Source organism: Mustelus asterias, chromosome 12, assembly GCF_964213995.1.
Source record: "Mustelus asterias chromosome 12, sMusAst1.hap1.1, whole genome shotgun sequence".
Lineage (NCBI taxonomy): Eukaryota > Metazoa > Chordata > Chondrichthyes > Carcharhiniformes > Triakidae > Mustelus > Mustelus asterias.
Window position 1 is genome coordinate 68,707,574 of NC_135812.1, and position 27,739 is coordinate 68,735,312.

The 27,739-nt window shown below is 43.4% G+C and overlaps 1 protein-coding gene across 1 annotated transcript in view; it reads left to right on the top strand.

The window, feature by feature from the left end:
- dnah9 (dynein, axonemal, heavy chain 9) overlaps window positions 1-27,739 on the top strand; it is a 591,107-nt gene that overhangs the window by 56,327 nt on the left and 507,041 nt on the right. Inside the window, exons 12-18 of the mRNA XM_078225415.1 lie at window positions 3,568-3,694; window positions 10,074-10,329; window positions 11,407-11,648; window positions 16,184-16,319; window positions 18,537-18,733; window positions 22,832-23,256; window positions 26,140-26,362. Coding sequence (XP_078081541.1) covers window positions 3,568-3,694; window positions 10,074-10,329; window positions 11,407-11,648; window positions 16,184-16,319; window positions 18,537-18,733; window positions 22,832-23,256; window positions 26,140-26,362 — 1,606 coding nt within the window. The remainder of the gene's footprint in view (window positions 1-3,567; window positions 3,695-10,073; window positions 10,330-11,406; window positions 11,649-16,183; window positions 16,320-18,536; window positions 18,734-22,831; window positions 23,257-26,139; window positions 26,363-27,739) is intronic.

Below are 27,739 nucleotides of genomic sequence, written 5' to 3' on the forward strand. Positions count from 1 at the left end.
ACACCCCCCAATACCCCTTCATGTTTCTTTTCCAGTCCAACTAAGCACTCCATTTCCAAGGAATTTCTCACCTCCCCCACCCACATGGAATTCCCCCCCCCCCCACCCCCCAAATTATAGAATGACATTAGACCTGACCCTCTCTGCCCCCAGTGGCCCAACCACACCCTGCCCCCCTCGCTCGGATATCCGACTCTCTTTTCCCGCCCCCCCCCATCCCCCCGCCATATCTGACTCCACCACCCATCGCTGTCTGACTCCTTCCCATCCTCAGTGCCCGAACCCCCACATCCCACTCACTTTCCTTAGAAACTTGCCACCTCCAATGGAGCCTTGAAACTCACCTGCTTTACGGCAGCAAGTGCTGTCAAAAGGGGGCGACTCCTCCTTCGCCCCGCTTCTTTTGCACTTTTCCACTGGTGGCATGGATGCGTTTCGCCTCCTGAGTTTCACCCAGCTTGAGTCAGGAACGTCGGGTGAGGCAGATGCTTTAGAATTTAAGCACAGGTGAGTGGACATGAAGTGACAGTCTGCCACTGATTGCTATTCTGAGGAAGTTACGGCCCTAGTGTATTTGTATTACATTTTAAATGATAAATTCAAAAAGTCTGCAACACTTCAAAATAATTAGCCCCTAATTTAAAATGCGATTCCAGTCAATTAGATAGTACTTGCATAGAAAGCGCCATGCACACAAAATCCAGTCTTCCCTTCATGAATAACAGTACCTTTACATTCACGTAAATGAACTACTGGAAAAAATGCCTGTGTACCTAATCATTTAACTCCTTCATCAACAAACGCCCAACTCTAGTTTAAATTGCTTTCAGATTTGGTGATGACTCTATTTTTGTTCCGTGCAATATTAATCCCGACTTCTGGCTGTCGGTGCGAACACACAACCCCACGACCTGCGTGCTTTCTTTAGCGATTCCAACTGGCCTGCTGATCATGTCTAACTTTTCCTGTTCCTCTCTCAGTTTCAACCATTTGCCTTATTTTGAAATCAAATCTTTATCAAACGACTTATTTCCCTTGCCTTTCACTGACCTGTGCTTTGGATTTTCTGTTGTAAAATAAATAGTTCAGCATGGCAAAGCAATTACTGTAGCTGAGAGGAAAGCTGGAAAACAATCCCAAATTCCCCGGATTCTCATAGGAATATGTTGTGACGATACTTTGAGAAATGTATTTTAATCATGTTCCTTTGCAAGCATTACATTGGTGCCGAGATGTCTGTAACCGGTGTCCTCTAATTGTTACTGAAGCAGTACCATTGATATCGTGTTGATTTTAATCTGGGTTAATGCAGTGTTCTGTGGTTTTTAATGATCACTTGGGAGTGCTGAATGGGACTTGATTGACAGTTTGTGTCATGTGGCTCGGGGCAGCTATGCTTCAAAGGAAAGTCCAGCTTTTAGTTTTGCTTTTTAGTAGTAGCCTGAAGTGGTGAGCAGCAACAGAGCTTTCTCCCTATTTCTGGAGTTGTAGTTTCAGTTCAGTTGCTGTTAGGAGCTGGTGGGAGAAGGCAGTGTGTTTCTATCTCACTCTGGGACTCTCTCGCTCGTGCACACGAGAGTGAGATGGACACTCACTGCCTTCTCCCACCAGTTCCTAACAGCAACTGAACCGAAACTACAACTCCAACGCTTTGGTTTTCTGTGCTTGCAAATATTGCACAACCACACATTCACCATGAATATGCATTCGCCAGAGGATACAACCATTAAATCAGCAAGGGCATACTGGTCCAGGCCAACTTGACCAGCGAAGCACCAATTTGTCCAAAATCTAAAAGGCGATGTTGAACAATTGCCTAAGCCCTTCAGGAATCTCCCTTTTAACTTGATGACTGAGGGGTAACGCTTGGACTCCATTCCTTTCCCTGATAACAATCTGAGATTAAACCAATTTGTTCAAAACCTTGATGACACATTTGATCCCAAGGTGAGCCTTTGACCTCACACTCTCACCATCAGTAAGGCTGCCTATTTCCATCTCCACAACATTGTTTGACTTTGCTCCTATCTCAGTTAATCCACTGCTGAAACCCTCAGCTGTACCTTAGTTCCTCTGGACTTGACTATTCCAACATGCTCCCGACTGGTCTCCCACATTCCACCCTTCATAAACTAGAGGTCATCTAAAACTAAGCTGTCCGTGTCTTAAATTGCAGGAGGTCTCATTCCCCTCTGCTTGTTTAACTACCTGGGCTCCTGGTCAAGCAATGTCTCAATTTTAACATTTTTATCCTTGATTTCAAATCCCTCTGTGGTCTCGCACTGACCTATCTGTGAAATTTCTTCCAGCCCCACAAGGCCCCAAGATATCCGCACGCCACTAATTCTGGCCTCATGTGCATTGCCATTTATAATTGTTCCACCATTGGTGGCTTTGCCTACAGCTGCTTGGACTCTGAGCTCTAGATATCCACCCCGCCCCCCCAACCCTCACCGGAAACCTTGCTCTGGATATCGGCTTGGATGCGAAATTTGATTTGATTTTTATATGCATGAAGAAGAGACTACTTGATTCGATGATGGACAAAGAAAGAAAGATGTTGCACATTTCCTGACTGCAGATATCCCAAAGCTCTTTACAGCCAATCAACATTTTTGAAGTGTACTCATTGTTGTAACGGAGGAAACTTGGTAGTCAATTTGCATGTAGCAAGCTCCCACACACTGCAATGTAATAATGAGGAGAGAATCTGTTTTTTTGTGAGGTTGATTGAGGGGTAAATACTATTCTGGATGCAAAGTAGAAACCATCTGCTCTCCTTTGAATAGAGTCATAGAGCACAGATGGAGGCCATTTGGCCCATTGTGTCTAATACGATTCCACCTTTTGCATCCAGCTGAGGGACAGACAGTTGAGTTGATTTATTAGTAGGCTTACATTAACACTGCAATGAAGTTACTGTGACAATCCCCTCGTCGCCACACTGTTCGGGTTCACTGAGGGAGAATTTAGCATGGCTAATGTACCTAACCAGCACGTCTTTCGGACTGTGGGAGGAAACCCACGCAGACACGGGGAGAATGTGTAGACTCCGCACAGGCAGTGACCCAAGCCGGGAATTGAACCCGGGTTCCTGGCTCTGAGGTAGCAGTGCTAACCACTGTGCCAATATGCTGAGACACACAGACAGGGCCTCCCTTTATTGTCTCATCTGAAAGACAACACCTCCAACAGTGTGGCACTCTCTCTGTGCTGTACTGGAATATCAGCTTTGATTTTTGTGCTCAAGATCTGAAAAAGGACTTGACAAACTCAATCTTAAGACTCAAAAGGTAAGTGGACTGAGCCACAGCGAACAAACTTGTGAACTGTTGATTCTTACTGTCGTGTGTTATTGAACATATATTCACCAATTTATTTCACGTAGCCAAGTAAGGAGGATAATTAACTGCTAAATCTGTAAAGGATGGCTTCCTTAAAGTTACTTGGCTCATTTTCAATCAACGTTTCTTGAGCTATGTGTCCGAAGAATATGTAGGTTCTAGTTTAAGAAATTCATCTTCCCCCATATGCTTTTTCTCACTCTGAAATCTCCATGTTTTTTAGGTATGAAGCAAAGCTCTATTTAGAATGGACTGAGACTGTTGCTGAGAAGTCTCAGTATAATCTCACTCAACCTCTCCTCAAACGGGATCCAGAAACAAAACTCATCTCCGTAAACTTTGATCCTCAGGTAATTTGTGTAGAGAATGTCACTTGTGGCGGTTGGGTGCCATTGAGGAAGAGCGGTTATCTACCGAGTATTTTCCAATGCTCTGCTCCTCTCTCTTTATTTCTGGTGTGCTAGAATACCGAGCAATCGTGTTGCGGTACGGGAAATGCTGATCAGAGGCAACAAGGTGCTGCAGTGTGTTAACACTCTGTTTTCATTCTTATTCTTTTATGGGCTGTGGGTGTCGCTGGCTCGGCCAGCACTTATTGCCCATCCCTAATTGCCCTTGAGAAGGTGGTGGTGATCCACCTTAGGTACATAGAAGTCAGGAGCAGTAGGTAATTCATCCCTTTGAATCTGCTCAGTCATTCAATAAGATCGTGACCAATCTGTTTGTGCCCCAACTCTACTTTGCCATCTGCCTCTCTCTATAATTCCTGATTCCCTTGTCTGTCAAAAATCTATCGAACTCTGCCTTGAATAAGTGCAATGACACAGCCTCCACTGCTTTCTTGGGAAGAGAATTCCACATAATAACGACCCTTTAAGAGAACACATTCTCCTCACCTCCATCTTAAACACTCTTCTTAAAAACTGTGTCCTCTGTTTCCAATCTTTCCCACAAGTGGAAGCATTCTCCCCCATCAGGTCCCCTCAAGATCTTGTATATTTTAATGAGATAGAATCCCTACAGTACAGAAGGAGGCCATTCGGCCCATCGAGCTTGTACTGACCACAATCCCACCCAGGCCCTATTCCTGTAACAGCACACATTTACCCTGCTAATCCCCAAACACGAGGGTCAATTTAGCATGGCCAATCAATCTAACCCGCACATCTTTGGACTGTGGGAGGAAACTGGAGCACCCAGAGGCAACCCACACAGACACGGGGAGAACGTGCAAGCTCCACGCACAGAGACTGAGGCTGGAATTAAACCTGGATCCCTAGCGCTGTGAGACAGCAGTGCTAACCACGCTGTGCCACCGTGCCGCCCATCTCTCGTTCTTCCAGACTTCAATGGGTACAGGCCAAAACTGAATTGCTCTTTCATTCTGGGAGCTGAGCCTGAATCTAGATCAGACCAACATCCAGAAGTCTCTGCTATCTCTCTTGCATGAAACAAGTTTGGACAATTTGAGTAAAATAAGCCAAATTCGGTGGATGCTGGAATCCGAAGCAGGAACAGAGAATGCTGGAAAAGCTCAGCAAGTCTAGCAGCTTCTGTAGGGAGAGGAAACAGAGTTGACTGATGAAGAGTGAAACGGACTCGAAATGCGAACTATTTCCTCTCCCTCTGGATGCTGCCGGACCTGCTGAGTTTTTCCTGCATTCCCGGCACGATTTCAATCCAGTTCTGAATGAGTCTGGACCCACATCGTCACACTGCCTACTAATTGGCACAAGTCAGCAATCTTACTTAGCAATGCCATAATGGGAATTTTATACTGTGGGAGGTATCCATCCGAGCTTTGAGTTAAGGCAATTTTTTGGGGGGGGGGGGGGGGGTTCGGTGGGGGAGAGAAGAGAGGGAGTTGTACTCTCAACTTGACATGAGCTGTACCAAACTGTGACTACTTATTGTTATCAACTGCTTAAGGTGGAAAGTATTTCAGTACTTATCAATGAATCTCTCAACATAATGCCTTGTTTCTAGGAGGGGAGGGATGCTATCCTGTGACGATTGATTGTTGCGTAGTTATTAGTTTTTGAAGTTGTGCTTTAGGTATGGATCCAATCTGACTTTGGGCAAGACTTCCTCTGGCAATGGAAGGATGAAAGTCAAAAAAAAGCAGAACGGTTTGTTAAACAATTTACTTGTCTCATCTTGACTCCCCCTAGTTTGCTGTGAAGTCTCTAGACACTTGAGGGATCTGTTCCAAAGCCAGTGATCTTACAGTGGCAGGGGCAGCACAGTGGTTAGCACTGCTGCCTCATAGCGCTAGGGACTTGGGTTCAATTCTGGCCTCGGGTCACTGTCTGTGCGGAGTTTGCATGTTCTCCCCATGTCTGCGTGAGTTTCCTCCGGGTGCTCCAGTTTCCTCCCACACTCAAAAGATGTGCAGGTTAGGTTGATTGGCCATGGTAAATTAACCCTAGTGTCAGGGGGATTAGCAGGGTAAATATGTGGGGTTACAGGAATAGGGCCTGGTTGGGATTGTGGTCGGTGCAGACTCGTTGGGCCTCCTTCTGCACTGTAGGGATTCTATGTTAACCTGACCTACCAAAAATTACCTCAATCTCAGTGCAATGGACTCAGTTCTCCCTTTACTCATCTCTACTCTCGTCACATAGCTACAGGTCTAAATAGCAGAACTGGCGGAATATCATGAAAAATATACGCCACAATGTTTGGAATGAATGCGAAAGAAAATGACGTGATATGAATGCAGAATAACTGGTAGCTGCAAGTGCAATGCAGAGAAGCTTAGAGATTAAGATCTTTTGTCTGAATCTCTAGATTAGATCGCACCTTGGAAATTATTTTTATTAAAAAGATGTTTTCTTTACTTTGACCCCAGAAGTCTGACAACATTATTCATTTATCAGTCAAAGTGTGAGAGTGCCCTGGCTTCACCTTTTGAAGCCGTGAGCTGCATTTATGAGTCACAGCTAATGTATAGGTCGTGTCTTATTAAATTAGAGAGGCGCAGAATCATGATTAAACACTACACCGTACTCTCAATCCATTTTTCACTTGTTTGAAACCTCGGACCCTAGGCAGGATTTTATGGAGCGAGATCAGAAATTCCCACTCGAGTCAACGGACATTTCTATTGTCTGCCCCTCGCACGCTCCGAATCCGTGGCGGGCAAGGTAGAATTCTGGCGCATGTCATTTTTGCCCTCTGCATATGTCTTCCTGCCTTTCCTTCATTTCTCCCCCATCTCTTCATGGAATCTACGTCACAGAGACAGGCCCTTCGGCCCAAATTGGTTCGTGCCGACCAAAAATCCCATCTAAGCTAACCCCATTTGCCTGCATTTGGCCCATATCCCTCTAAACCTTTCCTATCCATGTATCTGTCCAAATGCCTTTTAAATGTTGTCAATGTCCCTGCCTCAACCAGCTCATTCCACATATGTACCACCGTCTTTGTCAAAGGTTGCTCCTCAGGTTTCCAATAATTCTTTCCCCTCTTAACTCAAACCTATTCCCCTACTCTGGGAAAAAGACTGAGTGCATTCACCCTAACCATGCTTCTCATGATCTTATACGCCTCTATAAGATCACCCCTCAGTCTTCTACGCTCCAAATAAAAAAGTCCTAGACTGCCCAATTTCTCCCTATAACGCAGTCCCTTGAGTCCTGGCAACATCCTTGTAAAATCTTCCTTTCTAAAATCTTTCATTCACTTTTTCTTTCCCTTTACTTCTCACTGTCTACCCATCTTCACAAATCCCCCACCTTCTCATGGTTCTTACTTTCCTTTTTGTATCTCCCTTTCATTCATCAGTTGAATGGAGGACATAAATATGATCATAAGAGGTCTCAGCAGGTGTGGCCATTTGGCTCATTCAGCCTGCTCCACCATTCAATAAGATCATGACGGATGTGAATGTGACCATCATGTGGGTTATGTCCCCCATAACCCCTGACATCCTTGTCAATCAAAAATCTATCTAACTCAGCCTTGAATATATTCAATGATCCAGCCCCCACTGCTGTCTGTGGAAGAGAAGTCCAAAGACCAATGACCCTCCTGAGGGAAAAAAAAATCTTATCTCCCTCTTAAACAAGAGGCCTCTTAGCCTTAAACTCTGCCCCTAGTCCTAGATTCCCCCACAAGAGGAAACATCCTCTCAGCACCTACCCTGTCAGAATCTTTTATCTACTTTCTCAGGAGACGAAGGAAATTCGGCATGTCCACTAAGACTGTCTCAGATATTTACAGATGCACCATAGGAGATATCCTTTCTGGATGTAACACAGCTTGGTATGGCTCCTGCTCTGACAAAGACTGCAAGAAACTACGAAGCGTTGTGAATATAGCCAGTCCATCACACAAACCAGCCTCCCATCCATTGATTCCGTCTATAATTCCCACTGCCTCGGGAACACAGTCAGCATAATCAAGGACCCCACATACCCAGGACACCCCTTCCACCTTCTTCCATCGGGAAAAAGATACAAAAGTCTGAGGTCACATACCAACCAACCCAAGAACAGCTTCTTCCCTGTTGCCATTAGACTTTTGAATGGTCCTATCATATATTAAGCTGATCTTTCTCTTCACCTCATCTGGATTGTAATACTATATTTTGCACCCTATCCTTTCCTCCTCCCCTATATGTACTCTATGAATGGTATGTTTAGTCTGTAAAGCCTGCAAGAAACAATACTTTTCACTGTATCCCAATACATGTAACAATAATAAATCAATTCAAAATCAAAAGTTACTATGAAAATCCCCTAGTCGCCACACTCTGGCGCCTGTTCAGGTACACTGAGGGAAAATTTAGCATGGCCAATGTACACAACCAGCATGTCTTTCAGACCGTGGGATAGATACAGGGAGAACGTGCAGACTCCGCACAGACAGTGACCCAAGCCAGGAATCGAACCCGGGTCCCTGGCACTGTGAGCCAGCAGTGCTAACCATTGTGCCACCGTGCCGCCCTCAGGTTTCAATGTTTCGGGAGAGTCGATGAGTTGATAGCACCATCATAGGTACAAAGAAATGCAGCAGCAGCGTCCATCAACTGGCCTGCGTCTGACCCTCTGTAATATCTGACTAACTGATGGCTCCTGTACAATGCGGCAGATAATTGAGGAGGTGTGAGGTGTATTTAATAGAAATTACTCACCAAAAACAACTCCAGAAGGAGCAGCTCATCTGCTGATGGGATTGTGGGAATTAATAAAAAATGCATTAGACAATTGTATCGCCAGCTGTCTTAGTAGGAATGCAGCAAGCATACATAGCTTTTAGCCCTATAGCATCCTCCTGCAGCTGGCCACTATATCAGGAATTCTTCATACTGCAGCATCCAGTGTTAGCAAAGAGCATTGTGCTGGGGACTAAGAGTCACTAAGAGCCATCTCGCTCTGCCTTTTCTAAGTTTGCTCACCATGCTGTTCAATTTTAGTTGTAAATTCCTGTGTTGTGCCGACAGATGTATGGTCGGCACAGTGGAGCAGTAGTTAACACTGCTGCCTCACAGCTCCAGGGACCAAGGTTCAATCCCAGCCGTGGGTGACTATCTTTGTGGAGTTTGCACATTCTCCCCATGTATGCATGGGTTTCCTCTGGGTGCTCCAGTTTCCTTCCACAGTCCAAAGATGTGCGGGTTAGGTTGATTGGACATGCTAAATTGCCCCCTCGGGTCAGGGGGACTAACAGTTCAATACGTGAGGTTACGGGGATAGGGCCTGGGTGGGATTGTAATAGATGCAGGCTTAATGGGCCGAATGGTGGTCTTCTACGCTGTATGGTTTCTCTCTGCCCTTGTGTTTGGGGGGGGGGGGGGGTGGGGTGGCTGACTGCTATTTATTCCTGTGTGCCCACCTCACATAACGGTGGTACTGGACTGAAGGATTTGCTAAGGGGAAACTTTCCAGATAACACCAAAAGGATCTGACATTATGGGTGACAAGCATTTCAATTTTCGTCACCCTCCATATCAGAAGAAGCCTGAACCATAATCATCCCTTAGCACCTCCCAGCAATGGGATAGCAGAGACTGGGAAATCTCACCCCTGAATTCATGGGTGTAAACCTAAGTTCTACTTTAACATGGTGCAATCAGCCACCCTCTTGGATACGGATTCAGTTCCAGGTGGTTCTTCAAGTGTTGCGTTGGCAGTTTGGGTCAGAGTGGGACAACTCAGTGGCTTTGTCTGTAATATCTAACAACTGTCGCTCAAGAGGACTTGTGATTTATTATACAACTGCAGCAATCAACAGGGAATTATAGAATCATTGAATAGAAACCCCAGCAGGAGGGCATTCGGCCTATCGAGCATGCGCTGAAAACAATCCCACCCAGGCCCTATCCCCATAACCCCACGTTATTTACACTGCTGGTCCCTCTGACACTCGGGGGCAATATAGCATGGCCGATCCACCTAACCTGGAGAAAACCCACGCAGACACGGGGTGCAAACTCCACACAGTCTGTCACCCGAAGCTGGAATTGAACCCGTGTCCCTGGCGCTGTGAGGCAGTCGTGCTAACCACTGTGCCAGCATGCCATCCATTATGAGCAGCATTATTTTCCTTACATTTTAGAGCCAGAAGCCATGCCAGACTGATGCGAAATTTGTATGATATTTCCATTGATTTAAAACTATCTGCCCTTCTATTTCATTTTCCAGTCGAGAGAAAAAAACAATGAATATTTGCCAGTCACGCATAATATCTTTCTCTTACATCTTGGTTACTCTGTGCAATTCACAGCTGGTTTCAGTCTTACGTGAGGTCAAATACCTGGAGACACGTCATACCGAAAAGATTCCTGATACAGCCGCTGAAATCTACGCCATGAAAGAATCCTACCGACAGTATGCAGCCACCTTGGAGCTGACCACAAATTGGTACAACAAGGTCCTAAAATCTGTCCTGGGGGTGGAATTTCCTCTTATCGAGGCACAGGTACAACAGATCGACTCCAAAATAAAGCAGGCAGAGGAGTCACTGAACTGGAAGAATGAAGGTAATTAAAAATAATAATTTTGCGCTGAGCTTAAAATGTAGAGTGGATGTCATGAGAACGCCATGGTTGTGAGCGAACCACAAACCGCTCATTGTAAATTCCCATGCTGTGCTGACAGATGTACGGTTAGCACTGCTGCCTCACAGCGCCAGGGACTCAGGTTCAATCCTGGTCTCAGGTCACTGTCTGTATGGAGTTTGCATGTTCTCCCTGTGTCTGCTTGGGTTTCCTCCCATAGTTCAAAAGTTGTGTGGGTTAGGTTGATTGGCCATCCTAAAATTGACCCTAATGTCAGGGGGATTAGCAGGGTAAATGCATGGGGTTATGGGAATAGGGCCTGTGTGGGATTGTGGCTGGTACAGATTCGATGGGTCGAATGGCCACCTTCTGTACTGTAGGGATTCTATGATTTGCCGAATCGAACATTCTGTTGGCCTGGAAAGATAACGGTGTTTGAAATTTCAAATCCCGTGTCCTCTGAAAAGATAACCATTTACTGCTGTTGGGGAAGAAGAGGGAGGCTTTTCAAAGAAGATTTTAACTTCTGTCAGGAAAGAGAATTTCTAGGCCTGCCTGATTGATCAATATAGAAAGCCAAGCTTCTCGGAGAGTTTCCAGGGTTAGTAGGACGGGCAGCTGTTCAGAGAAACACTAATAAATTCATGTCTCCCTTGCACGGTTTCTTGCGCCCTGCGAGGGCCCCCAGCCGCAAGGTTTCTGTTGCTCTGTTGAAAAGTTGATCACCTTGCATTCCTTCCGAGAGCTTGCCGCCTTCTTTTGAAACCTCGAGCGAAGCTGTTTAATTCAGTCAGGGTACTGAGAAAGCATTCCCTTAAGATTAACAACCACTTAAGTGAAATTGATCAGAAACTCACCAGAGCTTGACTGTAGCATGTTAAGACACAAGAATGAATTAGAACAACAGGTTAAAAAAAACCCTAGTGGTGTGAAATTGTAATTAGCAAGCAAAGAGAAGAAAATCTACATGAATTGATGCTTATCACTGAATAGACCTATTAAATAATGGCGTGTTGGGGCCTCAATCTGCTCACTACATTCTTGTTAATACTTTCTAAGGAATCTGGGAATATATCCAAGCGGTCCGGGATATGGTTCATGACTTGGAGTGCCGAGTACAGAAAGCAAAAGACAATGTGGCTGCAATGCAGACTATTATGAAGACCTGGGTGTCTCCTGTATTTGAGAGGAAGGAGGGAAAAAAGGATGCCCTCCTGAATTTGGATGACAAGAATGAAAGGCTTGAGAAACGCTACAATTTTATTCAACAAACGGGTCAAAAAATCCACTCGTTGGTGCAGGTATGGCAAGATCAGAACTCCGAGCAATGAGGGAAAATTCAATGGAATGAAAAGCTTTCCAACCAAGCCTCGGGACTGTTTTGTCTTAGTTTCGACCCTGTGAATATTTTCAATGGCTCCCTCACACCATTCTTTACAAAATACATAACTGCAATGCCAAGCAAATGCCTACAAGGTGGCAGATAAATGTTACTGGGAGACGATGGCATAGTCCACTAGTGGGCTATTAATCCAGAAACTCAGCTAATGTTCTGGGGACCTGGGTTCGAATCCCACCACAGCAGATGGTGGAATTTGAATTCAATAAAAATACCTGGAATTAAGAATCTACCGATGACCATAAAACCATTGTCGATTGTTGGAAAACCCATCTGGTTCACTAATGTCCTTTAGGGAAGGAAATCTGCTGTCTTTACCTGGTCTGGCCTACATGTGACTCCAGAGCCACAGAAATGGGGTTGACTCTCAACTGCCCTCTGAGATGGCTTAGCAAGCCCCTCAATTCAAGGGAAACAAGTGATGGGCAATAAATGCTGGCCAGCCAGTAACGCCCATGTCCCATGAATGAATAAAAAAAAAATTGAGGAGAGATTATACAAATTAGGCCTGTTTTCTCTTGTATTTGCAGAAATGGCGGAACAGACTTGATCTGCTAAATGGCCTATTCTTATTCCTATTCTCCACATACAGTCCGAATAATCTGAATGCTGAATTATATTAAAATCTGTTTTGGTAATATCTTCATAATACAATTACACATAATCCAGAACCAATGGAAACCGCTTCCTCTGTACAAAAGTATTTAAATAGACATTTAAAAATAGACATTTAAAAATGTATTTAAAAAGACATTTAAATGATTCATTTTGGATTATTTCAGTCCTTCATTCCCTTTTTGTCACAGCCCCTATCCCAGTCATCCTGCTCTGTTACTGGCTGGTGCATGGTGATTCACTCTTCGGAGATCCACTTCTCTTTCTGCTGGCATCTAGGATTCAAAATTGTCCCTTGACAATTCACTTGAGGGTCATCTTGAAAGGAGTGAGGATCTTGTCAAAATGCTTTTTTCCTTCTGTAGCGGGATCCCCTTTTTAACTCCACTCGTGGGCTTATCTCAGGTTTGGTTCTCCGTTACCCAAACCCCACCAATGCCCGAGTGATTCTCTCTCTCGCCGATGGAACAACGGCCACCTTGCACCTACTTCACTAGAGTAGCGCTCCCAAGAGAGAGAAAAGGAAACTGCTGCCTATCCACTACCTGGCAGCCTTTCCTGAGTGGGCGGTTTCGAAGCGCCCAGAGTACCCTCAGTTCTAGACTCCGGAATTATGGTAAGGGATATTTAATATTGTGACTTGGTCAGAGATCGTTGGTGAGAAATTGAAAAGATCAAAACGGACTCCAGTGGAAGTCAAAGATATATATATATTTGTTAAAACATCAAGGTCAAGATCACCAAACACCAGGAAAACAACACACAATGCCTTATGCTCTATAAGACTATAGCTATGGAAGGAATACTAAAACGGGCACAACGGGAATGCTTACTTTACACAAGTTTACCAGTGTCTTAAACTATGAAAGGTGCATGCAAAAGCCCCCCCGCTTTCCCCAAAGCCTCATCCACTATGATGATCTCGGGAACTTCGCGAATTACCAAAGGATACTCACAATCCTAGTTTAAATTGCTGAGTGGGCTTCGGGCTGCATGCTGGAGATGAACGAGAGGCAGGCAGGAACAGGAGAAGAGAGAGGAGAGAGAGAGACCAGAGCTTGCTTGTCCCTTTTTTAAAACCTGAACCAGTCATTCTTTCACACAAAACAGTTTCTGGTCCTTGGTAGTTTCGATTGATTGGAACAAAAAGGGCCGGAACTGTCGGGCCTGCCCTTAATTGATATTTTAATGTCTTTTAAATGTTCTCTGAGTCAGCCTGATTGGAATCCCATCAGCGAGCTGCATCTTGATGTTGTCTGTGGATGGAATGATCTCTGTTCTCATTGTCTTGCTGCTGGGCTATTTACTCCTCGTCTGCTGGCCATGGTTTCTCCTTTGTTTCCTGTTGATTAGATCATCCCTGTCTCGACCTTCTTGTTATTCCCAGCCTCTTGCATATTCATGTGGCCTGACAGCCAGCCGGCCATTTTCCTTATCCCTGGGTTCTTTAATCATGGAGGATTTGCCCTAAAACTTACACTTCCAGTAAGTATTGGGAAGATGAGGAAAGAGGAGAACCCAGAGAAAAGGTGGTGGAGATAAGCAAGGGCAAATGGTACCGGAGTGTGACAGCTACCAGCATTGGAGAGGTGAAGGCTGAGTGGTATTATCACAAGACTATTAATCTAAAAACTCAGCTAATGTTCTGGGGACCCGGGTTTGAATCCCGCCACGGCAGGTATTAGAATTTAAATTCAATAAAAAAAATCTGGAATTAAGAATCTACTAATGACCATGAAACCATGGTCAATTGTTGGAAAAACCCATCTGGTTCACTAATGTCCTTTAGGGAAGGAAATCTGCCATCCTTACCTGGACTGGCCTACATATAACTCCAGCACTGTGGTTGACTCTCAACTGCCCTTGGGCAAGCAGGGATGACCAATAAATGCTGGCCAGCCAGTGTTGCCCATGTCCCATGGATGAGTAAAAAATAGATCTCATTCGGTTGCTAGATGTGTTCTCTCTCTCAAGGCACATCCCACTTACTTATATCCCGAGAACTTTGCTGAAAATTGGTAACAGCAGTGGCAAAGCTACCACCCTCAAGTATGTCCAGCCTTACCAGTTATGCCCACACCTTAAAAGAAAATTGAAGAATCCTAGCCTCAAATGTCAAATTTGCCACTTGCTTCCTATTCCTCAAGTTGGCTGACTGACGTATCATCCAAGTGCCCTGACTTACTGATTCCAATATCTTCAGGCGTGAAGTCCCATCCCAAAGGTACCTAAAACAAAACTGATCAACTAAACAGAAGCTGAAAAGTTCCAAGAAAAGCTTTCAGAATGAGCATCAAGTTGTTGCTACAAACCGGACTGTGAAATAATCTTTAAATGCTTTTCCCTCGACAGTCATGGGCTTCCATTTTCTGTGGAAATGTAAATGACCATACTCGATATCACTGTAAACACAGGAGATTCTGTGAAAATCTAAATTATACCACTGGGTCTAATTTTCATAGAATTAATTGAAAACTGATCATCATTCCCAATGCCAGCACAAACCCTGTCCAAAAATTTGAAAGAGTGCTAAAATGGGAAGAAATCTTGCATGGAATTTTGCAATACAGAAACCAATCCCTTGACCCAGTATTGGTGTTTAGGCAATACTTGAGGTTTCCTCTCTCATTACTTTATCTCAGCTGATGAACATATCCTTTTGGTCCTTTGTCCCTCATGTGTTTATCTAAGGTCCCCGTAGATGCACCTATTTCCTGCAGTCTCTCCGTGTCGTGCTGAGTTTCACATTCTCACCATCTGACACAATGGATCTCTGCCCAATTTTCATGCTCACTTTATGCCCATTAATAATTGATAATCTAATGATAATTATCGTGGCCTGAGATAGTAGATCTGCTTTTGTTATATTTGGACATTCAGGAATTACAAAGTTCAACAGATAATTAAGAATCATAGTCACATAGGAACATTGGAAGAGGAGTAGTCCATTCAGCCCCTCGAGCCTGCTCCGCCATTCAATAAAATCATGGCTGATCTGTGGCCTAACTCCATGTACCTCTCCTAAGCCCATATTCCTTGATACCTATGCTCAATAACAATTTGTCTATCTCAGACTTAAACCTAACAATTGAACCAGCATCCATTGCCGTTTGAGGAAGAGATTTCCAAACCTCCACCACTTGCGTGTAGAAGTGTTTTCTAGCATTTCTCCTGAACGGCTTGGCCCTAATTTTTAGATTATGGCCCCGGTTCTAGAGACACATTCCATTGAAGAGTCTCAAGATTACATTTGTTACAGGATGGTCCATTGCTACAGGATTAGACTGACTGCTGACCTAACTCTGCTGGAACTTGACGCAGGTCCCTAGGTGGGATTATTTAAGTGTGCAGTGCCAGCTCGTAATGGGAAATCAGCCAGTAGGAGTGAGGAGGAGGCCCGGGTTTATCAACACGGTGGGTTACACTTTGTTTAAAGGAGTGAAATGTGCCCCAGTTAAGTTTAATACTGGCACTGGACTCAGCTGAGACTTGAGAGAAAGGAAGTTCAAGACAGAAGAGAGAGAAGCCCTGCAGAGTCTGAGAGCTGAAATGCCTCAGAACCCGCAGGAATGTCAGCCTCTAGTTTCCACCTGCGCAAATTGTTCTGTGCAGTGGACATATATACTCAGCATAGCCACATTACGTTCAGTAATAACATGGGATTCTGAAATTGATTCAACAACATACTTATCTTGTTTGCTATATGATTGTTGAAAGGTGGATTTTAGAATACTTCAAAATGTGGTAACAGATATACCCCCATTAAACACATTATTTGGCTCATTATTTAAAACTGTGCTATTATATTTTATAATTCAACAGGAAAACCTGAGTCTGTTCCAAGCAGATGAAACTTCGAGTGTCTGGAAGGCATACATTGACTATGTTGATGAAATGATCATTGATGGTTTCTTCAATGCTATTGAATCCTCTCTGAATTACTTTGTGGAAAATACAGGTGAGAGTGACCCATTTAACTAAAAACATCCATCTTAGTTGCTGCTGCTTCATGGCTGCAGAGCAAATAATGGTCAATAATTTTAGTTTTTCAAAGCATTGGTTCCCTTGTATTTGCTGATTTCTTTTTTCTGCTCTTTTCTTTTCAACAACTTGGAACAATTTGCAACTCGCAGACTATATCTCTCCAAATTGCTGCCTTATTTCCGCGCTAATAACAGTGTGCACTTTAAACTTGTGGTTAGTTTTAGCAACAAAAAAAAACTTCCTTGCTACTATTTCTAGTTGGAAGATGTTTCCATAAGAGTTAGCATTTCTTCTGATATCTCACCCTGCTAGCCACCTTTCACAGAGAGCGATGGTCCTCCTACCACTGGTACCCGGTGAAGCCACAGTTATGTCTAACAGATTCTGGGTAACTCACTTAGTACCATGCTAAGATTTTCTGATCTGCAAACCTACTATCTCACTCTCCTGTTGCCTCATGCAACATTGTCTGGATTTTGCTATACCTGGTTGAGTCATGTTATTTTTAATGACTGCACCAGCCATACATTTTTGTTGAGGTGTTCAGTTGCAGTACGTTCAATCACTGGTATTAATATATTAGTTTTTGTACTAGTTGGATTTGGTGAGGCTACAACAGCTACTTATCAAGCTGTCATGGTAGCTTTGCGATCCAACAGTGTGCATCGGGGTCCCTCAATCCAAAATGAGTTTAAATCCACTGCATTGGCTGCATGTCCACTACTCCCCAAGTACTCTATCATACATGGAAAAGGCTCAGTGTGTTCAGATGCATGTCCACAACAGCACATGTGGAGAGAAGATAAACTCTAGAGGTCCCTTTGAGCTCATTGGTAAAGCACGCCCACACTAGCAACATTTATCCATTCAGTTATATCTCAAAATCCTTCCGTTGCTAAGGAACAGAATTAAACTACAACCAGATTACTCCATAAATGGACAGAATTCACTAACCTTTGATGGGACAGAATCAAACTTTGCACCAGTCCTTGGGTCGCTTTGTTTTTGGAAATAACTTTTCAGTTAACCCAAATGCAAAACTAAAATTTGGCAAATTGGATATCAAAACTTATCTCTTTCTGGAATCTCGCCTGGAACAATCAGAGCCCATTTTACTTCCTTAGTTCACAATGTGTGGCAAATTCTTTCCCAAAACGTTGAAAAAGTAATTTCCAAAAGCCGTTTATACACTTTTCAGAGAAATTTTAGCATGGCCAATCCATCTAACCTGTCCAAAGATGTGCAGGTTAGGTGGATTGGCTATGCTAAAAGTGACCTTTAGTGTCCCAAGATATGTAGGTTAGATGGATTAACCATGGTAAATGTATGGGGTTACAGAGATAGGACAGGGGAGAGAGCCTGGGTAAGATGTTCTGTCAGAGAGTTGGCGCAGACTCAATGGGTTAAATGGCCTCTTCTGTACTGTAGGTATTCTATGATTGTCTTCCTGGGACAGCTAACTACATTGAATGCTTCACTGAGCCTGAAAGATGTATGTTTCCCCAAAATCTCTGCAGCATTTGCAAACTCCTGCCTATGTGTGGGAAAATGCTAGGTTACATACTGTGGGTACGCCCATTTTACTCTATAGAGGAAATACAACCTCAATATTCAAAGCTTTCTTTTAGACTCTCTCGGGTTAACGCAAGAACTGTTTAATTACGGATATTTCAGCATCCTTGCTACTACTTGTGATTTTACTGTTGTCTTTTCTGGTTAAAGATCAGAGGGCATACATTTTAGAACAAAACCTGGTACAAAGAAGTGTAAGAGAAGGTCAAATGTCAAGAGTTTTTCTGAATGTATAGTGTTGCTAAGTAATTTTATTTCTGCGTAGAATTGAAGTGCCAAATAATAAAGAAAGCCATGCTTATGTTGGGCAGTCAGACATGATCAGTTTGTTTGTTTGCTCTCGTGATCCTCAAGCATACCCTGGATTGTGGGAAGGCGTCTGCAGCAGTGCATTGCTTATTCTGGTAATGAATTGATGTAATTGGGACAACAGAACATATGGGATGACTTTAAGTCCCTATGAAGGAGCAAGGTTACCTTTGATCATTCACAAATGAAACATTTGAAAAGTCTGCTCGTGTTTGCTCATGAGCTATCATCATCAGCTGCCAGGTTCCAGTGGAAATTCACACTCTCGTGCTGCACTCCCCCTCTATAATTCTCCTTTTGTTTTGTATAGAGCCCAAAGCTGGATTTACATCATTGTTTGAAGCCCAGTTAGACTTGGTCTCCCCAGATTTGGTCTTCCGCCCATCTCTTGAAATGGGCACCAGCGATAGCTTCTATGACATGGTAGATGGACTGATTAATGATGTTTTCAAGATTTCATCCTTGGTGCCCAGGTTGGCAGAGCACAACACCTTCCCTCACTATCAGGTAAGCTTCTCCACTCAGTATCAGCTCAATATCAGACAGTGTGTCTGGTATTGTTTGTTCATTTTAATCCAACTCACCAGGGGACCATGGGGATTGCATGTTGTGCCAGTTGTATATGTTGCATATTATTGCTTCCTATTGAGTTTGAGGGCAGGTTAGGCTAAAAAAAATGCCCCATTTAGCATCTTGAAATGTTCCTTCCCTGCAGTATCTAAAAGCAATGGATTCACGAGACGTACAATATACCATAAATATTTGTGCAATGATTCAAAGCTTTTTAAACCAGTAATCATGGGATCGAAGTTTACGTGGATAACCTTTTTGAGGGATTGACGTGTGCATGTTTTGGGCGCAAAAAAGACCAACGCAATAGAATGAAGTAAAATCAACAACATTAAATAATTCATATTGAATGTTAAGCAAGTCACTTGGTAGTTAAGAACTTGAGGATTGAAGTTTTTAGGTATGTCACATCAAATATTTGCCAGCCAACCCTTTTCTCAGGCAGCATAAATTGTTGTTTCTTTTGAAATTTGGTATTCTTGCATCTGTCCTGTTGAGTTCAAGATAAAAAACTTTGACTGTGTCTCTCTTTTCCTTATAATAAAAAAACATATTTTTCTAACATTTATTTCTTTTATGACCATTACAAACTATATACATTTCACTCAACGCAATATAAATATGCACCATGCAAATTAACAGCACTACTTCACATTGAAATCCCTTGACATCACTCTGTTTACTATCTGAATCACCAAACAATTTGTCCCAATATCCTGGTTGTATAACATCATTAATCTTCCTCATATTCATCAGCATCCTCATTATCGGTAGTACTGATAACATTGGCATCATCATTCCACAAGTAACGATGCCTAGTACTGTTCGATATTTATGGGAAGAAACCGGAGCACCTGGAGAAACCTACGCAGACATGGGGAGAATGTGCAGACTCATAGGGCTCTGTTTTACCATTTTAAATCTAAGTGCTGGGCGGACTTGAAACTGGGAGTGTTTCAGATCCAACTTCTAGACCCATTCTCTGGCGCCCCCATACGCACTCTGCCTGAAAAAGTAGCAGTGATTCTGAATTGCGCTGTGGAAACCTGTGGGTGGGGCTTATTGTGCCCGAAACCCTGCAGCTCCGATCGGAGCCTTCAACTGCGCATGCGTAATAAAAAAAAATAGAAAAATGCTCCCCTGCCCTGAGTCAGAGAGCCGCTGGAAGCTCTGAACTTACCTCCTCGGAAGCTGGAGTGTCAAACGTAAATGCATTTAAATTGATGTTGCGCCCATTTTGGGCACGGTCCTGACGGCGGCCATTTTCGGCCATTGGTAAAGGGGGAATGGGCACGGAGGCAGGTGTGGATTGCGCTACTCGCCTCATGCCCGACTTTACCAAGTTTTCGCGCCCGAAAACAGGCGCAACTTGATGGTAAAATCGGGTCCATAGAATCATACAGTGCAGAAGAGACCCTTCAGCCCATCAAGTCTGCACCAGCACATGTGAAACACCTGACCTCCCATCTAATCCTATTTACCAGCACTTGGCCCATAGCCTTGAATGTTATGACATGCCAAGTGCCCATCCAGATACTTTGGGGAGTGAATAGTGCTTAAATATCACCACAAGCTTTAGTTTTGTTGCATCTGTCATACAGGATGGAACCTTTGTAAAGGGAGGGAATTTTTCACCACGCTTAGTAATGGTCTTGTTCGTTGGCATGTCAAAGTTCATCGATACTTCTTCACATTTCCAATGCTGACCAATCGATATACATTCTCCTCTAGATGTCGGATGGCAAAGTGATGGAATTTGATGTTTATCTAGTTTAAGTTGTGGATTCTGTGAAATCTTTGTTTTCTGACTTGTGCTTTTTCATAAACCTTGTGCATTACCTGGCACTGAGCTTGAAGTCTGAAATCTCATCTCATCTTCGCCTCTCTGAGCGTGTGGAGTCGGGTGGCTCTGCAGATGATTGTATGGCCATTTTGCCAATGCTAGTTAACCCATTTTGCTGTTTTTTTTCTCCAGTTTAGATTTAGCTGCACACTTGTTATTCTTCCTCGAAGGCATCATGATAAATCATGTGGTACACATTAGTTTCATTGGCTGCGGGATTATCGCTAAAATTGATTTGATTTATTATTGTCACATGTATGGGCATACAGCAAAAAGCATTGTTTCTTGTGCGCTATACAAACAAAGCATATCATTCATAGAGTACATAGGGGAGAAGGAAAGGAGAGGGTGCTGAATATAGTGTTACAGTCATAGCTAGGGTGTAGAGAAATATCAATTTAATATAAGGTAGGTCCATTCAAAAGTCTGCATGGAAGAAGCTGTTCTTTAAAGTTTTTTTTTATTAGTGTCACAAGTAGGCTTACATTAACACTCAATGAAGTTACTGTGAAAATCCCCTAGTCGCCACTGGCGCCTGTTCGGGTACACTGAGGGAGAATTTAGCATGGCTAGTACATCTCACCAGCATATCTTTCGGATTGTGGGAGTAAACCGGAGCACCCAGAAGAAACCCATGCAGACACGGGGAGAACATGCAGACTCCGCACAGACAGCGACCCAAACCGAGAATCGAACCCAGGTCTCTGGCGCTGCGAGGCAGCAGTGCTAACCACTGTGCCACTCATGTGCCACAATGCTGCCCATGTGCCATCATGCTGCCCACATGGTTCTTGAGTCGATTGGTACGTGTTGTCAGACTTTTCTATCTTTTTCCGGACAGAAGATGGAAGAGAGTATGTCCGAGATGCGTGGGGCCCTTGATTATGCTGTCTGCATTTCTGAGGCAGCAGGAAATGTAGACGTCGGGGGGGTAGAGGGAAAATTTAGAGGTTGTTGTGTGTCTCTTTAAATTAATGAACTGCACTAATCATCTGTAAATAATTTATTACCCCAAAGCGGCTTGATCCCTGAAAAACTAGAGTAGATTTTTACACAAGCTTTACGAAATATTATGTTAGTGAGTGGACGTTTACATGAGTGTATACAACAATGTTCTTCTTGCACCTCTCCAATTAAGGCCAGAATAGGCAAACATTAAGTAACTTGAGGTGTGACTTTTTTCTGTGTTTATTAGATGGCTAGTTATTGTCTGTAACATTTAATGTATTACTTTTTGAGATTGCAATACCATGGTGATTCTTTCAAGAATGGGAAGCAAAGTAACTGAGACCAAACTTGATAAATGGCGAGAGCTGAAGATAGGCTGTTTTCCCGCCCTTATGTGGTTATTGCAACTGAATCAACTGTGCTGAGATTGCGGTGATTGATGAAGGGGGGGGATTTTCTGCCCCCTTTTCCAATGGGTGGGCAAACCGGAGGGGGCGGAGAATCCAATAGGAGTCCCAAACCGGCTTTTACACCAGTGGGATTTCCCATTCAGGTTGTCCCCACCCCCATCAATGATGTAATCTGGTTCCCTTCATGAATGTTCGGGAACTAATTTGACATACATTTACACGTTATTAGCCGGCCTCCCCATTGTATCATCTCCTGTGTAAGGAATTCTCCACCTCCACCCCCCAACTCCCCCCACCCTCCACCAGCATGACATCACATCGGCAGGATTTATAACAGATCTTGACAAACGGGGACCTGGCAATTGAACCCACTGGGTATGTACAGTTGGGAGAGGGTCATGCCAGGGCCGCACCTGGGCACTGCCCCATGGCACTTCTCCCTGAAGCCAGGGGGCAGTGCTAAGGAGCAGTGCCTGTTCACTGCCCGGGGGGTTGGCTTCTACTGGGGAGGTTCAGGGTGGGGGGGGGGGGGGGGGGGGGGGGTGGGAGTAGTTTCCCGGGCGCAATGTCCTGTGGGGGATGGAGGGTTTCCGAGGGTGTCAAAAGTACAGTGGGAAAACCCAGCAAGGATGTCAGTGGGCTGCCCTCCATTTTCCTGCTGGAGACAACAGCTCAAAGAAAAACTTTTAACATTCTGCCCTAAGAATTCATAACTTCAGGTTGGTGGTTTTCACTGCTGCCTTGCTTTGTTGCTGCAGTTCCTATGGGTAGTTTGTTTTGTTCTTCCTCGTGTCTTAGTTGCTTGCTGATTGATTCTGGAAATCTTCCTCTCAGGCTGATATGGAAGACATGGCTGACCTGATAGACATGCGTCAACATCTGATGGACAGCATTCAACATGTGATGGCAAAATGCTGCCATTATCAAACCTCCTTTGACCGGTATGCTTATCTGTGGGTTGACGACCGAAAGGAGTTTATGCGTCAGTTCCTTCTCTATGGGCACGTTCTCACTGCTGAGGAAATTGAGGCTCATGCAGAGGATGGTGTGCCAGAAAGTCCCCCAACACTCAGGCAGTATAAGGAACAGGTCGACTCTTATGAAAAGATCTACGATGAGGTGAATCAACTGGAGCCCATCAACATATTTGACAGCTGGATGCGAATTGATGCCAGGCCATTTAAGACTGCCTTGTTGAATATTATTAAGAAGTGGAGCCTAATGTTCAAACAGCATCTGATTGACCATGTAACAAACAGGTGAGGCTTAATGTATTGCTGGTAAAACTCTTGAGAATAGGCATAAATTGTGCTGTAGAAAGTTTTGAAATTCAACTGTCCAATGCACTTTAAATTTATTTGTGGGATGTGGGAATTGTAGTGTATTGAAAATTCCATTGTGCATTTTGTCCACTTTAAGCTACCATGTACACATATACCAGCAGAGGGAGTCTAGAAAGGAGGCAAAATTGCATCTATGTTTTAGCAGTATGTGCAGTTCTGATTCTAAATGTTCCTGGCAGAATATCTTCATAGGCATCTCAAACAAGGCCAGCATTTGTAGCCCATTCCTATTCCCTAAGTGCCTTGAGAAGGTGGTGGTGGGCCACCACCTTGAGCTGCTTTACTGGGATACAATCCTAGTGCTGTACATGGTTGTAAGGCCCTCTAGACTTCATCTCTCAACCCCTCACATTTCTTCACCTACTTCCCATCCCCCCTCATATTCAGATGCCCTCTTCATGACCCCTCATTTTCTCCCATGTCCTTTCATATTCTGCATGCCCTCTCCATGCTCCTTCTACCTCCATGCCTCGTCATATATCCCATACTCAATCTATGCATCCTCATATCTCTCCGTACCCCCCATACATCTTCCATATCCCCATGCCCTCTTCCATGCCCTTTGAGGCAGAGATAGCCACTCTGAGTATTCACCATGTACAGAACCAATGAGCCATTGGCAAGTCTGGCAAGTATTTGAAATGCTCCTGAAACTGACAAAATAAGCAAACATGATGTGAAACTCTCCTTTGGAAAGAAACTGCTTATCTTACAACCTCATAAAAGTGTCATTCAAACAGAGGATTCCATAGTATCAATGACAAAAGGTTTAATCCTCTTAATACCTCTTAATCTTCTCCAAATAAACAAACAGGCATTGGAAAAGCATGATATTTGGAAATCCAGGAATACCACATCAACCGGTTCCTCTTTATTTATCCATTCAGTTACATCCTCACAAAACTCTAAATTTGTCAAATGCAATTTCCCTTTTGTAACACCACGATGACTTTGTCTGACCATACTATGATCTTCCAAGTGCATTGTTAAAACGTCCTTAATAATGAATTTCAACATATTCCCAATGACTCTCTCCCACCTTTCTTGAAAAGAGGTGTCATATTTGCTCATTTTCAATCTGCTGGGAATGTTCCAGAATTCTCTTAATTTTGGAAAGTCACAGCCAGAGTGTCCACTATCTCTGCTGCCATCTCTTTTAGAACCCTAGGATGTAGACTACCTGACTCTGGGGATTTGTCAGATTTCAGTCCCTTAAATTTCCCTAGTACTTCCTCTGCACTGATATTAAACTCCTTAATTTCAGCACTCCTTTTTGATTTGGACTTGGAGTAAGTAATTCAATATCAACTTTTGCAGATGATACCAATCTGGTGCATGTAGGTAACAGAGAATAGGTGCAGCATAATATAAAAAAGACATTAGAAAATTTACGAACATTGCACTTACGTGAACTTAGCATTAATAAATGTAAAGTAATACATTTAGTTCTAACAACTAAATGTATCACTTGTTCTGATGGGTAGCACAGTGGTTAGCACTGCTGCCTCACAGCGTCAGGGACCTGGGTTCGATTCCAGCCTCAGGTCACTGTCTGTGTGGAGTTCGCACATTCTCCCTGTGTCTGCATGGATTTCTTCCGGGTGCTCTGGTTTCCTTCCACAGTCTAAAGATGTGCAGGTTAGGTTGATTGGCCATGCTAAATTGCCCCTTTCTGTCAGGGACAGAAGTATTTACCCTCGCGGGGTAAATACTTGGGGTTAAGGGGAAAGGGCCTGGGTGGGATTGTTGTCAGTGCAGGCTTGATGGGCCGAATGGTCTCCTTCTGCACTGTGGAGATTCTATAGAATGATAGATAGAATCTAGAATCCTTTCACGTGTTAAGCGAACGTGATAACCACTATACTACAGAAATAAGTGACAAACGGGAATCAACTGAAGGCTCGTCCGGGATTTGAACCAGGGACCTCTTGTAACCTCATTCAGTAAAGTCCCCGAAACGAGAATCATACCACTAAACCAACAAGCCCACTGGCTCGTTCTATGAAATAAAAAAGAACATCATTATTAAATGAAAACGAAATTGAATTGGGTAGAAAAACAAAATGATCAATGGATATTGGTTAAAAAAATCATTACAAACAGCATTGCCAGTCAGCAAAGCAATTAAAAATGTGAGCAAAGTACTGGTGCTTACTTTGAGGGATTATAGAATTCAAAGTAATGAAGTTTTGTTAAAAATGTGGAGGACCCTGGCCAGGTCACACTTAGAACAGTGCACAGTTCTAGTCCTGATGCTATCAAACATGGGCAGAGAAACACTTGAGCAAATGCCAAAAAGATTAATAAGGGTGGTACCAAAATTTGGCAATTACAGATGTCGGGAAGGATTGAACTGTTTGCAGTTTGTCTCTTTCCTTCATTAAAGAGGTGATCTTTAAAATGATGACATGACTTGTGGCAGGGTAGATGTGGAGAGAATGTTTCCACATTTGGAAGAATTCAAAACTCGAGGCCATCAGTGCAAGATAGTCACTAATCGCTCGAATAGGGAAATTTCATTACTCAGAGAGTGCTTAGAATGTGGAAACAGTACCACAGGAAAGTTGAGGCCTAGATGCTTTAAGAAGAATTCAGTCAGCAGATGAGAGAAAAGAAAATGGAGATATACATTGAAAGTTTGAAATAAGGCTAATGGAATGGGAGGAGACTTAATGTGAAGTAGAAACATTGGCACAGATTAGTTGCAGAAAGTTACTTGTTTCTGTGAGGTAATTCCACGTTAAACTGATGTGTTTTCTTTGTGTTGTCCTCATTCACTTTTCTCTTCCCTCACCCCAGTCTGACTGATCTCAAAGAGTTTATCAAAGTGGCAGAAGGGGGTTTGCGTCAGAAGGTTGACGAAGGTGATTTCAATGGCTTGATTGGTGTGATGGGTCATCTCATGGCCGTGAAAGAGAGACAGGTTACAACTAATGAGATGTTTGAGCCCCTTAAACAGACAATAGAACTTCTGAAGACCTATGAGCAAGAATTACCTGACGACGTTCACAAGCTGCTGGAGGTCAGTGCAACATGGTGTATTTGTTTAATTGTCCGAACCTGCACGTATATACTATACTGCTAAAAGAACGGCAGTGAACGTTGGACTTAAATTAAAACAACTGCCTGTAACTAATATAAATCTGGTGATTGGCAATTATTTTGCGTACACACTTGAAATGATTGCTCATATTTCCAGACTAGTTCTTAATTTTAGAATATCTCATTAGAAGGATCTTTCTGTCAAAAATAATGAACTCCAATAACATTGGGTATGCTCTTGTACCTCTGTTGTTTTAATTATCCAATCTAACATAAAGGAATTCTATTTCTGCAATGCAGTATACTATGTGCATTTTATTTTGTTCATTGTGAAGTTTTACTTAAAGCTGTATAATGCTCAAAGATCAAAAGAGAAAATGTTGGAAAATCTCAGCAGGTCTGGCAGCATCTGTAAGGAGACAAAAGGGCTGACGTTTCGAGTCCAGACGACCCTTTATCAAAGTTAAAAGACATAGAAGGTGGGAGATATGTACCCTGCAGGGTGAGGGAATGAAAGATGAGTCATAGCCACAGAAACCAGGGAAACCAGTTAATAGCTGTCCACAGAGAGAATAAAGGGTGTGAATGGCCAAATGGCAGCGAAGCTAAAATGAAGAAGATTGGGGGTGGTGAGAGGGCGAGGAAAGTGGATGCGACAGAGGTAAGATTTAGAAAAGGAGAAGCAAAGGGGAGAGAAAAGGTATGGGAAGGGGCGTAAAGTAGGGGAAAAGAGTGGGAAGAAAAATGAAGAAAGACAATAAAGAAATAAAAGGTAGAGAACAGTAAAAAATTAAATAAAATAGAATGAAAACAGAAGGATCGAGGTGGGGTTGAGCAATTCATCTGAATTTGTTGAATTCGATGTTGAGACTGGAAGGCTCCTCTCTGTGGACAGCTATTAACTGGTTTCCCTGGTTTCTGTGGCTATGACTCATCTTTCATTCCCTCACCCTGCAGTGTAAATATCTCCCACCTTCTATGCCTTTTAGCTTTGATAAAAGATCATCTGGAACGTCAGCTCTTTTCTCTCCTTACAGATGCTGCCAGACCTGCAGAGATTTTCCAGCATTTTCTCTTTTGGTTTCAGATTCCAGCACCCGCAGTAATTTGCTTTTATCTAATGCTTCAAAATTTTGAGCCTTCCAACATGGACTATCTAGCCAGTACCCCTGGGCACTTATTTCAATGTTGTTATGCTTGTGCTTCGTGTAAGAGAGCAAACGCTATAAGCAAAGCAGCTCAAATCTAATGAATACCTTGCTGAGGGGAAAATGCTGCCATTTTGGACCCCGAGACCACGACTGAAATATATTCTGGTGTTCAGGTATTTTTTTTTAAAAAGCAAGAAAATTGGAAA